Genomic DNA, 13,002 nt, shown 5'->3' with positions numbered 1-13,002 from the left:
AATGTTTCATGAATGTGAAGTGAGAGAGAGCAAAAGGCTGCCAAGCACAGAGAGGGCTGCACCCTGCACTCTGACATGTGGAAGTGTACTCTGCTGCTGAGACAGCCTCTTATCACCTTGTGGCTGCTGGATGAGATCCAAACCTTGGCTTGCTTTGGCAATGGTGTTCCTGGAAGCGATACTGTGACTCTCCAACTAACTGCTTTTGCAGACAAGTTTCTTCAAAAGAAGTGGCATGGAAGAAGACAAAGAAAAACACAAAGTCTCTTACACACAAGCTCCTTCTTATCCTGTGCAGCCAAACACCAGCAACATTTCTACTCTGCTGATGCTTTCAGTTGGCCATGACACCTGAACCCTCCTCCAGCCAGGTGAGGCTGTGAAGCTCGAGGTATGAGCTGGGTATCACCAGCAGACGTTTTCCTAGTGCTTGTGGAGAAGACTTGGCATCTGTTGGGAACTTTGGAAAACATTTGAGAGGCTGTTTTCAAAGCCCCTACAATGATGACATGTGCAGCTGGCTGTGACATGGACTGCTGGGACACAGCTACATACAGTGATAACATGACTATAATGAAGCACTGACTCCTTGTCAGTCATATTTAGAGCTACATATGTGGCCATTTTCCAGCCCAAAAAGTAACCAGCAAGCCTGGGTGAAACACCCTAAACCCCAGAGGATTATCATTCCTGTACACAGCCTCGATTCCAAAGGGAACCCAGCACATAAACTCCGTCCTTCCAAGATCTGGACCATAATGGCACTTTCTAGACATACAAACATTCCTACATACATTCCCTCCACAGGACAGTAACCAGAAACCTCACAAGAATCCAGTATTATCAGGGGTTTGGATTAGGGATTTTTGGACTATATCCATTCCAGTTGGGGAAAACAATCAATTGCACACAGATCTGTTGGAATCACTTGCCAAAACCAGTACCAGAGCTGCCAACTTTCTTCGAGGAATCAAGATGACAAGAGTCAGGAGCTGCCAGAGGTGAGTTTCATGGGATCAACATGCAGACACACTACTGCCAGAACCCCAGCAAGCTGACAACAACCTTCCAGGAGGGTTTCATACTTCCTGTCCATGATGTCAGGCAGAAAGGGGAAAAAAATAAATCACTGCCCAAAACCAACTATCGATCTTTGACAGATGGAGAAAACACCCCAACATGAAATGAAAGAACTGATTGTATCACAGTCTGAACACACTAAGGAAAGAGGATACTATTCTCAGTCTATTTCCCATCATTCACCCCCACCTCTCTCTACTCAGTTTTTTACTCCTACGTACACCACTACCCTGATCAGTCAGGTAACCCCAGTCAGGTAATTCAAACACCTTCAATAGCCTTCCTTTCTTTTTTTCTTTTTCAAGCCAGGAATTCTTGTAAAGACCAGAGAAGAAGCCACTTGCAGCTGTCAGCGGATATGAAGGCACAGTTCTTCCCTCAAAGAGGCAGTGATGAATAGCAAAGAAGGCAGCAAAACTTTTTAACCTAAATGTGCTGCTGGCAGAAGTGCAGCCCAGCAGAATCCAACCCTGGCTTAACCCCATGGTTTGGCTCCCTGGGGGAGGTCCACTGGGGAGGTCATGCATCTGTGGTTAGAGACAAGCAGCTTTCCTTGTCTTCATTCCCTGCCCTTATCTAGATCAGCACATGCATCCTGTCATGGTCAGCCCAGCTCAGTCAGATTGCCTTTGGAAAGCCCATAAAAAAGGGCCAGTTAAGTCTTATTCTTGTGTGAGATACTGATCTGCTCATGGAGACCTTCCACAGCTCCCAAAACCACTGTTGAATAGAGCTGTTTCCATTCTTTTTCCACTGTCATAGATACTGGAGGTACCTTAACCACACACAGGTTTCAGCAGTATTGTTTACTGAGCACTAATACATTAGAACGAATCTGCTAATAATAATTTAGCAAGTTTCTCTCTCATGATTGGAGTAAAATTTTTCACTAAGGCTTTGGACAAACTCACCTCTGGTAAGCAGAACTCAGGCACCGAGTCTACAAACACATGGCCAGAGCACTCCTTTAGCTCCTGCAAAAAAACACACCAACAGAAAAGACACAAAAACACAACACAGTGTTACTCCAATGCAGCAGAGTTTGCACATTGCAAATTTTTTCTTTATCACAGGGAATTTTCGGCCTCTTCCTACATTCTGTTTATTCCCCTTCTGGGCACAATTTGGTGTAAGCAGATCTGCTGAAATTGCTTCCAGGAGATGAGGCTTCTTGGTACTTGAAGGGATCAGATCCTCGTTGGGAGGAATGAGGAGACAGGTTAACGGTTGGACTTGATGATCTTAAGGGTCTCCTCCAACCTTGACGATCCTGATTCTATTCCATGATTCTATGAACAGAGAGAGCAGGTAAGGACTCCTTCCCTTGCCTTTTCCAGCATGGGTCAAAGAATTTACCATTCCAAGCAGTCACAGTGGTCAAGGTGAAGGTAGGAGATGCTGCCTTTGAATTCTGAACACATGATTTCCATTGACACTGTGTGAGTGTGAAGGTTTCTCCTGAGCACACACTGCAGGTAAGGAAAGAGTCCTAGCAACCACGGGCAGGGGGCTTGGAAGGCAAGTCTAGAAATCAGTTTTGGTTCCCAGTAACATCCAACCTTTTCTAGCTTATTAGGACCAGAAAATAATTTTTAGCCCCTATCTCAGAGCATTTGATGAAACAACTTCGGGGGATCTAAGCTCCACGTGGCATTTTCTGTTCGATTTATCTCCACCGGATCTCTAGTCCTCTATTTTCTTCCTGTTTTACCTGTCACATGCAAACCCACAATGTTCAGGGCTATGTGTGCAACAAAAACATTGCCAACCCTACTCCTAACATACCTCACAGGTTACCTCCCACCCACTCTGCCTTCTCTCCTGTCCCAGAGCGAGTGGTCTCAGCCAGCTTCAGACTGACAGAATTAAAGATTGAATCCAATTCTTAATAATTACAGTGCACCTGCCAACTAATAACGAATGAGCAATTACATCTAGTGGCAGAAGTCTCCTAACCTCATCTCGAGGGAGTTCAAAATGATTAAAACTAGATCACAGCAAATTTCAGTGCCTCTCCAGGACGGAAGTTTTATAACTGTCACCCAGAGAGGGCTGTAACAGGAATGTCCACCCCACATGATAAAACATTCCCCTTTGACTCCTGCCCTTGCCGTTTTCCAGCATGGGTCAAAGGATTTACCATTCCAAGCAGTCACAGTGGTCAAGGTGAAGGCAAGCTGCTGCCTTTGAATTTTTAACACATGATTTCCATTGACACTGTGTGAGTCTGAGGATTTCTCCTGAGGACACCCTGCAGCAGTGCCACACCAGAAATGTAAATACATCCCACATAAATCCATATAAATATAACATAATCCATACAAAACTATATTGCCAGCCTGTCTGTTCTTTGGACAGAACAGAGCCCAAAGCTCTGAGACCAGGGCTGGGGTTCAGGACAAACAAATTCCAGGGAATTCGAACTGAGTAATTCCATTCCTGTCCCTAAGCCCCTGCAGCTCTGTGACTGCCAGCAAGTGCTCTGAATAGAGCTGTTACTATTTTACTAACAGAAATGCTGCCTGTACAGTTTCTTTTGTCTCCAATGAGAAGAAAAATCAGGTCTTTAATCTATGATCTTCAGCTTGCCTGTAAAAATCAGATCAATCCATTCTGTCTACCTCAAAGTCCCCTACAAAAGAACTATTATTGCTATTTCCTTTAATGTTCACATAGTTAGGGAACAGTCTATTAAAACAGTATTTTCTCCACTGATACCTATTGCTGCCACATTTGAAATGTATCTGCCTATTTTACTAACATCTGATATATTTTTGTGTTCATTGTTCCCCTGTGGCAGATCAAGCTGGACACTGCAGGGCCAAGTTTTGGTTGAAGCCCCAGAAAAATTCTGCCTACAAAACCAATGTAATGAAAAGAGGGGAAAAAAGAGAAATTCTGTGTGTCTCTCATGTAGCTGAGGAAGTTCTGTCTTAGAATTGGGACGCTGGAGATAAAATCCTCCCTGCTATGTCCAGCAGCAGAACACATGTTGGTTTCAGAGGCCAAAGACATGCTTTTCCTCTCTAAGAGACCTCCCATGGGCAAACCATTCGCTTTCTCATAGTTCTCATGCCTAAAAAAGGTACTCACCACCCTCATTTATAAGCATGCTCTGAACCTTCAGTGTCAGACAAGTGAGACTGTGGAACAAAAGGCACTCTGAGAAGGCAGAGCACTATTATTTATGGAGCTCCATGAAATACAAAAATATTCACACTGATGACTGGTGCATTTTAAGAGGATTTTTTAATAATCTAAGCTACCTCTGAAGACTGAGAGCCTCAGAGTTGCTATTAGCATTTTGTTTCAAAGCGTTCTGCTCTCCAACAAGGACATCCTGGCTGGTAAAGGTACACACAGGAACCTTTGGGATGAGTCAGCATGGAAGGATTGTTCCTGCAGCACAAGTTCCTAAACTGACAGGTAGCTTTTTGCATGGCAAGAAAATTTTAACCATCAGTACAGTACCTTGTCCAGAAATGTGCTTCCATCTTTCAACACCCAACCAGGAAGTTTGGACAGCCTGGGGCTGCAGAAAGGAAGAAGAAAAATTATTGCAATATTAACTGTATCATTATCAGTGGCTAAGCACAGACCTTCTATGTGGTGTCATACAGGCAGAGAACAGCATTTCTGTCTCAGGGAACTAACAGTCTCAATAAAACAGAGAGACAGTTTCACTGTGCTTAAGTGTTCACTGAAATGACTTTTACAAATCATGATTATGACACTTCTAAGTAAAAAGAATAAGAGGATGAGGCATGCAGGGAGTTTTTTGTCATTTATGGTGAGAATTTCACTGCTGCTTAGTTGTCCTGTGGTGAAACTGGATTATACACAGAAGTTAGGGCAGCAACAAACTCTATGCCTGAAACAACACAAAAGCACTGAAAAACTGCTCTGGGACAGAGTACGACAGACAAACAGTCCCATTAGCAATGGCAGGGAAAGACTGGACTAAGCCATTTGTAGACACAGGATTCCAGGCTGGATAAAGCCTTGAGCAACCTGGTCTAGTGGAAGGTGTCCCTGCCCATGGCAGGGGATTGGGACTAGATGTTCTTTAAGGTCCATTCCAACCCCTTAACATACTATAATTAAACCACAGTTTCATGCTTAGTTCTCACTCTGAATACCCACATCACAGCTGTACCAGAGCATTTACGTGTGTTGGAAGGCCAAAGAGGCAAGGAGGCTTTGCTGTGAGCTACATGTGCTAAGCTGGCAGGTCTGGTACCAGTCAACAACAGCAGAGCCCTTTTTTTAATTGTTTCAAATGCTAATAAAGAAATTTCAAGGTGGAGATTGTAATCCTGACTTTACAGTACTAACTGCTGCAGCATTTCTTGCTACCACAACTGAGACTTATTAATAACTCACAGTGACATGTGACTTTTGTGTGAGCCTACTACTTAGCTCTAAAACCACTGTCTGCTCAGATTTAAGGATACCTACAGAAATCCAAAAAGGTTAGGAAACAAAGAGAAGTGAACCTACCTGAGACCAAGCCCTGCAGCAACCTCAGATTTGGACACAGAACCTGGTTGCAATAAAATCTGCAAGTGCTGGGCACTAGGCTCTACAGACAGACATGCTTATATTCTAACAGGACTTTCAAATTGAGTAGCTCAAAAATAGGGAGTGATTCAAGGGCTCAGAGGAATGCTGTGTTCAGACCAACATGGATGTAAAAGAACAAACCCTAACTGGCAGCCCAGAAATCCACAAGGAAGGAAAATGGGGAAATCTAAGGCTCAAGGAGTGAAGACAGAAGGTAAGAGGTGAGAGCAGAAGGACATGTCATTGAGAAGCTCTGCCAAGGAAGTGTAATCCCCTTTTGAGGATAAAGAGGAAGTCTGAAGAAGTCTGATGACAGAGAAGATGAAATGGCTAAATGTACTCCCCACTGACACTTTCAAAAGCACAATTTGGGAGCAGTAATTTGGAGACTGAGGGGGCTGAGTAGAATTGGTGCAGTGAGACTAAAAGAGCTATGGAAAAAGCAGGGAAAAAGCAAGAACAACCACTCTGATATGCAACAACTTCGACAGATACAGGAGGAGAAGACAGATGTTGGAGAATGGCTAAGAGTGAGGGGACATAATCCTGGGAATGCACCTGGGGAAGGCTAAAAAGAGCAAGGACACAGTCCCCTGGGAATGCACCTGGGAATGCAGTGTACAAGCAAGGCCCTGGAGATAGTAACATATATATAGATAGAGAGTAACTCAGCTGGGCAGATGGCAGGGGCAAGTTGTCCTTGAGGGTGAGACAAACAAGTTTGAGACAAACAGCTAGGAACGCAGCCAAGCCTGAGAAAGTAAGAGATAATCCTCACAGCTGTAACTGCAAGCAAGGAGAGTACCTGAATGCTATCTTTAGAGCTTAGCCAATTATAAATGATTGATAGTTATATGCTTGCCATGCACTGTATAAAAAAGAGCCTGTCGGACAATAAAGTTGGAGCTTGCTTTATCACCCACACGGAGTCGGCCGCTTGCTTCCCCACGCGGAACCTTCCCAACAGACAGAAACCTTGGCTGTAAGGGACACCTGGAGGTCTGCAGTCCAATGTCTCAACACCAGCATGAGATCAGGTCAGCCTGGTTTTGTCCAGCCATGGCCTTGCAAATCTGTGGCACAAGAGATTCTAGAACCTCTTCAGGGATGGCTGCAAGTGCTAAGAAAACCTTCATCACTGGGAGGTTAATGTTCAACCTGAGCCTCCCAAGAGAACTTGTGGCCACTAGCCTCTCATACTGCCTGCCACTCTCAGAAAGGTTTGGCTCTTTAAAACAGATGCAGGGGGCTCTTAGGTCCGTATCTGACCTCCTCTCTGCCAGACTGAACCAGTCCAGCTCCCACAACCTCTCCATGTAGTCACAGGCTCTGGATCCTGACCATCCTGGAGGCCCCTGAACACCCTCTGCAGATCCTCAGCACACTTCTGCAATTTGCCATCCAAACCTGAATCCATGTATGGGTTCACCAGCATAAGGCAGGAATAAACTTTCCCTCATATACATGCCCTACTCCCCATAATTTAGCCTGGTATGAGTTTTGCTTTATTCCAGATGGAAGAGCACTACTGACTAGCACTACCCTGGCTCCACTGCAGAGTGTAGGGTCTTGTCAGGGGAGGCAAAATCAGCAGATGGGTCCTGTGTGTGGTTGAAAGTGAAATAAGCAAGACAGGACAGAGAGGACTCTCTACCTTGAAGCCAAGAAGTAACACAGTTCGTGCCGACATAGTTTTGACATTGTAATAGAGTGATTGATTAATCCAAAATAGCTAGAACTGTCCCATAAATAATGTGAGCAAGTGTGTCATGGGCAGACAGGAAAGGTTAAGAGCTTCCCACATGTTCACTTCACCGTTTTGCATTTGACTTTGGTACAGGAGAGCAACTTCCAGTTGACAAACCTTTAAAGTACATGAGCATGAAGTCTTTGGCAGCTGCAGGTGCTCTGCACATGCTCCATGGGCTGCTGAGAACAAGGACTGCCATTTCCAGGGCAAGGTGGAATCTAAACACCTTTTGATGGGCTTTTTTTGAAGAAGAAAGAGCTCTAAAAAATGTCCAGTCCCTTTAATGCCACAAACACTGAAGCACTTCCCTCTCTTACAGATTAAAGCAAAGGCTCTCAAAATGTTTGCTCAAGGAGAGTCCCATGCCAGGTACAACACAGGATTGAGCTGCAGAGCAAAGATCCTCTGTAATATCAAACTTTTATGCTCCACAGAGGTAAAAATCAGGGCAACTTTGCAGATTAGATACTGAGACTTGCAGAACCCAAGTAGCTCATGGATAATAATTTGGAGATCTCTGGATTAAAGACAGTAGAGAGATACACAGCTGCTCTCTGTTGAAGATCTCACATGGGTCCACCTCAGATTAGCACACCTCGATCTGAGAGGAAATACAGCTGGGAATAACCTCAGATCTGACAGACCTCTGTTCAAACTCTTGTCGTGCTCCATGCCTCACACTAGACAGTCAGTCCTGGTCATCTCTTACCTGATAAGTGATGTCAATGTCACCTCTGTCACCTGCCTGTGTTGTGTTGATAATACACATTTGGATTTCAGAAGTATTTAGACATAATGGTAACAAACACCTGATGTATAACGGTACAACAATGAGTACTACAGAAAAACAAGGAATTTCCAGTGGCAGCCACATTCCTCAAGTTTCTAACTCATTTCCCCAACTCTCTGCAGGACACCTGGTTTGTAGAGTACTCAAGAGATCAATTACTTGCCCAAGTCCATGTGCTCAGGACAATCCCTGCTGTAAGGGGTATTCAATCACCTCACCGACAAGATTGATTGGATTTAAATCCAAGTGTTTGCTCTGATTCCACTGGGCCATCGGGGGTCACATCTGACATCCTTTCTTATTGAGTTTGAGTCATTTTAGTGCCGACATTCTGAGGTACTTGGGGAATTCCAGGTTGTGACCTGCAATTTGGCTGTTCATTCCCAGGGTCTGCTATCAGCAGACCAAGCTGGCATATCCCCAGGGAGTGCCGATTCCTGCAGTTCTAAAGAGCCTCTTAAGCCTTTGTTCAATCACCTCATTTTGCTACTTGTTCCTATCTCAATTTCCTTTTTCTTTGGAGGGTGGGAGAAAGAGAATGCAAGGTAATTCTGTCTGTATCTGAACTTCCCAAATTTTCTGGATGCCTTAAAAAATCTACTGTCCCTAAACATTACAGTCAGCAGGTGCATTATGGAACGGGACAAAAATCATCTATCACACTGAACCCTCTTAAGGCATGTGTTGCCTCTTTTCAGCAGGTCCTGAACTCCAGGTTCTGGCAGAACAATGCATATATTGTCTATTTCCTCTCCAAAAAATATAAAATCATAGGAAGTGCTGGACAAACTCCTTTAACCTCATTAGGTCACTTAGGGAACTCCCTTTCCCTCTCATATTCTTCCCCTCTCAATCAAGCCTCCCCTGAACCCAGAACATTCCTCACTTGTTTCCTCATGGATCAAAGCTACTAAATGGCTTTTGCGAAAACCCCTACTGCTTCCCATCACCCAGGGATACTCATTCCCACCTTTCCAACTGTTAATTTTTGTCATTTATTGCACTGACACAAGTCACCCTAAGTGAATAGCCAAATTAATCTAAAAACCTGGGAAAATACAACTTTGTAGTAGGGCATAGAAGAGTCTTGATCTCAAGATTCTCTTCTTGACCACTCTTGTTTCCCTGCAGTTCCAGTCCTGTGCCCAGCTGCACTGCCCTTTAATTTACTTCACTTTGGAGAGGGAACAAATATGCCATGAAGGCAACTAACAAGGACAGCTAAGTGCTATTTGGCTTTGCATTAGTCTGTGCTCTGAAGAAAGGCATGAGAAGGTGGTGGTTAAACAGTCCTTGCTGGTCTCCACACACTCCATCTCAGTTACCCATTTATCTCATCTTGCATGAAGAAGCCAGAAAGATGACAGATATGTGACCTCACTTGTGCTGAGCAGTTGCAGCAATACTTTACTGAAGCTTAGAATAAATTATCTAGAAAAACCAATCAATAAATCCATAAAATGTCTTCCGTCTACTGAGCCAAAGGACGTTATTTTGATAAAGGGAATTTTTAAGTGAACAAAGTCTATTTATGATATCAGATGATGCTGTTCATTTGTACCCATCCCCTCCCTCCTCCCAGCACACCATTTCAGGCACAGCACTCCAACTGCAACCCAAGAAGACAAAGTGCTCCCAGGCCTCAGAACATACCTCTGAACCAGAGGCAATGGGAGGAAATTGAGGGTAGATGTCATGTCCAGTCCACAGTCCAGCATGATGGTGGTGGATTTGAACTTGAGCACGTTGCATGGCAAAGTTGGATGTCCTGACAGGCAGTACTGAAAGAAAAATAAGGATGAGTTACACATGACCTTTACCATCATGACCTTTCCTTCTGTGCTGGGCAGTGGTGAAGCTGCACCTCGAGTACTGTGCACAGTTCTGGGCCCTACATGACAAGGAGGACATTGAGAGGCTGGAGTGTGTCCAGGGAAGGGAACGGAGCTGGGGAAGGGGCTGGAGCAGCAGGAGCAGCTGAGAAGGCTCAGTCTGGAGAAAAGGAGATTCAGGTGGGACCTTCTCACTCTCTACAACTCCCCGACAGAACATGCAATCAAGTGGGGGTCAGGCTCTGCTCCCAGGGAACAAGGCACAGGACAAGAGGAAACAGCCTCAAGTTGCACCAAGGGAGGTTCAGGTTGGACACCAAGAGCAATGTCTTCATGGAAAGGGCTGTCTGGCCTTGGAAGGGGCTGCCCAAGGAGGTGGTAGAGTCACCATCCCTTGGAGGTCTCCAAGAAACAACTGGACATGGCACTTAGGGCTCTGGTCTCGTTGACAAGGTGGTGATGGGTCACAGGTCGGACTCGATGATCTTGGAGGTCTTTTCCAACCTAAATGATTCTGTGACTCTGTAAACAGAGTGAATACACACATACACACACCAAATTGCATTTTTGCCCTTATTTTTAAGGGCATTAGTTTCATACACATTAGAACAAAACCTGCTTTCCCATGAATCTGTCTCACAGCTGTGTGTGTTCACTGAGATTTCCCCATGTCAGGGCATCAAGGGGCAGATTTTGTTCTGACATTTTTTCTGATCCCAAGGGTTGTGTGGATGGCACAGCTCCTCTCTCTGATTTAGGACACATGTACAATTGCTGGGATTTTTAGCAATCACCTGTTTACCCCCAAATTCCAGGAAGTCAGTTTCTTCAAAACTCAGCCCTATTGGTAAAACTTGACCAGCAAATTTGAAAACTCCTTGGCATAGACAGGGAGATAATCCCTGCAGCAACACAAGTTTTATTTCCATGAAAAACTGCTCAAACATTGAAACTAGGTGCAGCCTATACCTCCTGTGGAGCAGCAGAGGAAACTGCACATGCAGCTCTGGGGCATGTTCTCACCTGCTTTTTTGTCTTTCTAAACACAAACAGGAAACAGGAGGGACTAGACGACCCTGCTTGAATAGAGGCTTGTATATCCAAATCCCAAATGCTTTGGAAGCTTAATGAGCCAAGGAGCAGGTTATGTACAGGGCATTTGGGCATCATTGAGATGCGGCCACCTCCTGTCCGCAGAGACAAACATTTAACCAGGCACTGGAGCAGCCCAAGCTTTGAATAAGAAGAGAATAAAAAGGTCAGCTTTAAAATGCAGGATTAGAGACATAAATGTCTGAGTAGAGCTTGGCGCCCCTGCAGGAGGGTATCTCTTCTTTGAGGAGGGATTTTGCAGTCTGGGCATCTGGTACACAGCAATACTCAGGTCAAACTTCAGCTTTTGAATTCAAGTTTTGGTCAATTAAGATAAAAAATGCCACTTGTTTGGCCATGCACTGCACTAAAAACAGGCTCAGTCTTTTTCTAACTCATTCATCCCTTAGGTTTGCTTTCTGTACACCCCTCTACCAAGTGGAGGGAAGGAAGGGAGATTAATCATTTCCTTTTCTACCTCTGCTCACAATACAGGACTGCAACTGTCTGGATTAACAGCTCCTGAGGAGTCTATTTACATACATTCCTCACAAACCTGCTTTAAACTATATTTAAATATTAAAAAGCTACTAAGCCCCAAATATTAAATTTAAAATATCACAGAGACTTTTGTTTTAAATTCACAAAGCCTTAATTATTAAGGAGCTACATTACATTTTGCCTTTCTTCTAGCAAAATTTAAAAAAACCCACACTATGTAAAGCCAAGTTGGTGAAGAAGTGAGGATACAAGTTGGTTTATTCACAAATGTAATATACTCAGGTGAAATTAAGTTCTCACCAGACCAGAACTTTGACAACTGAAACTATAAATCCAAGTAAATAGAAAAAAATGAAGGAAAAAAAAAAAGAACTATTTATGTAGCTTCTAAACTGTTGGTAATTAAAAAAGGCAATGAAATATCCCCACTTTTATCAGCAAAACACTTCCTTGCTTTTTTAAAAATTGCAACTCTGACACCTACAACTGGAAAAATCCTCCTTTTTCCTTCTTTAAAAGCAGCTAAAATCATCTCCATCTGTGGCTGTCACGCTGTGGTAAATGGATTCCTGGGAGTCAACGGACTCTTTACACCTGATTCGAGTAAAGTGACAAGAAAATAAAAAAGCAACCCCTATTTCCTATACAGCTATTTGCACAGGTGACATTTCTGGGCCTGCACCTTGGTTCTAATTTTAGATGAGGAAACCAAGAATCAGAGTGTTTGCACTATTTATGTCTCTACACACATTATAAATGTGACCATTTCCACTCAGTTTATACTTGTTACTGTTTAAAGAAGATCCAGAGATCCCCAAGTCATGTTCCTGACTGCACTAAAATGCAAGTTCTTTTTCCCTCAAGATATGTGTGCTTCCACCTTCATTCTCTTACAGCTAAAGGCTGGTGCAGATAACACAGTTGCTGCCTCATCTAACCAAATAAGTCATGTAAAAAAGGACACAAAACACACAAAAGACATAAACATGCTCAGCTCAGCTCAGCTCACAGCTTTCCTGGCAGGCTTTGTGAATTGGATGGAAGTTTGACAGCTAGGCATAGAGAGCCCAAGGGCATAATTCCAGATGCTCAGGCCCTCAGAGAGGCTCTGCAGACATCTGGTTCCCACTGAGCACTCAGCAGCTTGGAGCAGCTCTGGTGATCTCATGGATGGCAGCGAGAGAGAAAGGAAGGCTCACACTAGCAGCTCCAATACATTCACAGTTGTGCAGGTTAAAGCCGGTCCTCTGAATTCCCGATGAAGCCCACAAATCCTGCAGTGCCTCTCTCCAGTATTACTATCACATACCATCTTAAAATCTGGGGGGGAATTAGCATCTGGAATTGCCTGGACCAAAGCACATTTGAATTTGTGGAAGTTTGACATTTTCACT

At 44.0% G+C, this 13,002-nt stretch overlaps 1 protein-coding gene across 1 annotated transcript in view; it reads right to left on the bottom strand.

The window, feature by feature from the left end:
* The window catches only part of INTS9 (integrator complex subunit 9), a gene marked incomplete at its 3' end in the record, with an annotated part of 46,989 nt that extends 37,016 nt beyond the window's left edge, over positions 1-9,973 (bottom strand). Inside the window, exons 1-3 of the mRNA XM_009079169.1 lie at positions 9,837-9,973; positions 4,552-4,612; positions 1,992-2,054 (exon numbers count right to left, since the gene is read on the bottom strand). Of these exons, the coding sequence (XP_009077417.1) occupies positions 1,992-2,054; positions 4,552-4,612; positions 9,837-9,901 (189 nt within the window). The remainder of the gene's footprint in view (positions 1-1,991; positions 2,055-4,551; positions 4,613-9,836) is intronic.
* Between the last annotated feature and the right edge of the window lie 3,029 nt (positions 9,974-13,002).

The sequence above is a fragment of the Acanthisitta chloris genome, unplaced genomic scaffold (genome assembly GCF_000695815.1).
Source record: "Acanthisitta chloris isolate BGI_N310 unplaced genomic scaffold, ASM69581v1 scaffold1277, whole genome shotgun sequence".
Classification (NCBI taxonomy): domain Eukaryota; kingdom Metazoa; phylum Chordata; class Aves; order Passeriformes; family Acanthisittidae; genus Acanthisitta; species Acanthisitta chloris.
The sequence above is the reverse complement of the archived record's forward strand: the minus strand, read 5'-3'. Positions and strand labels throughout refer to the sequence as shown.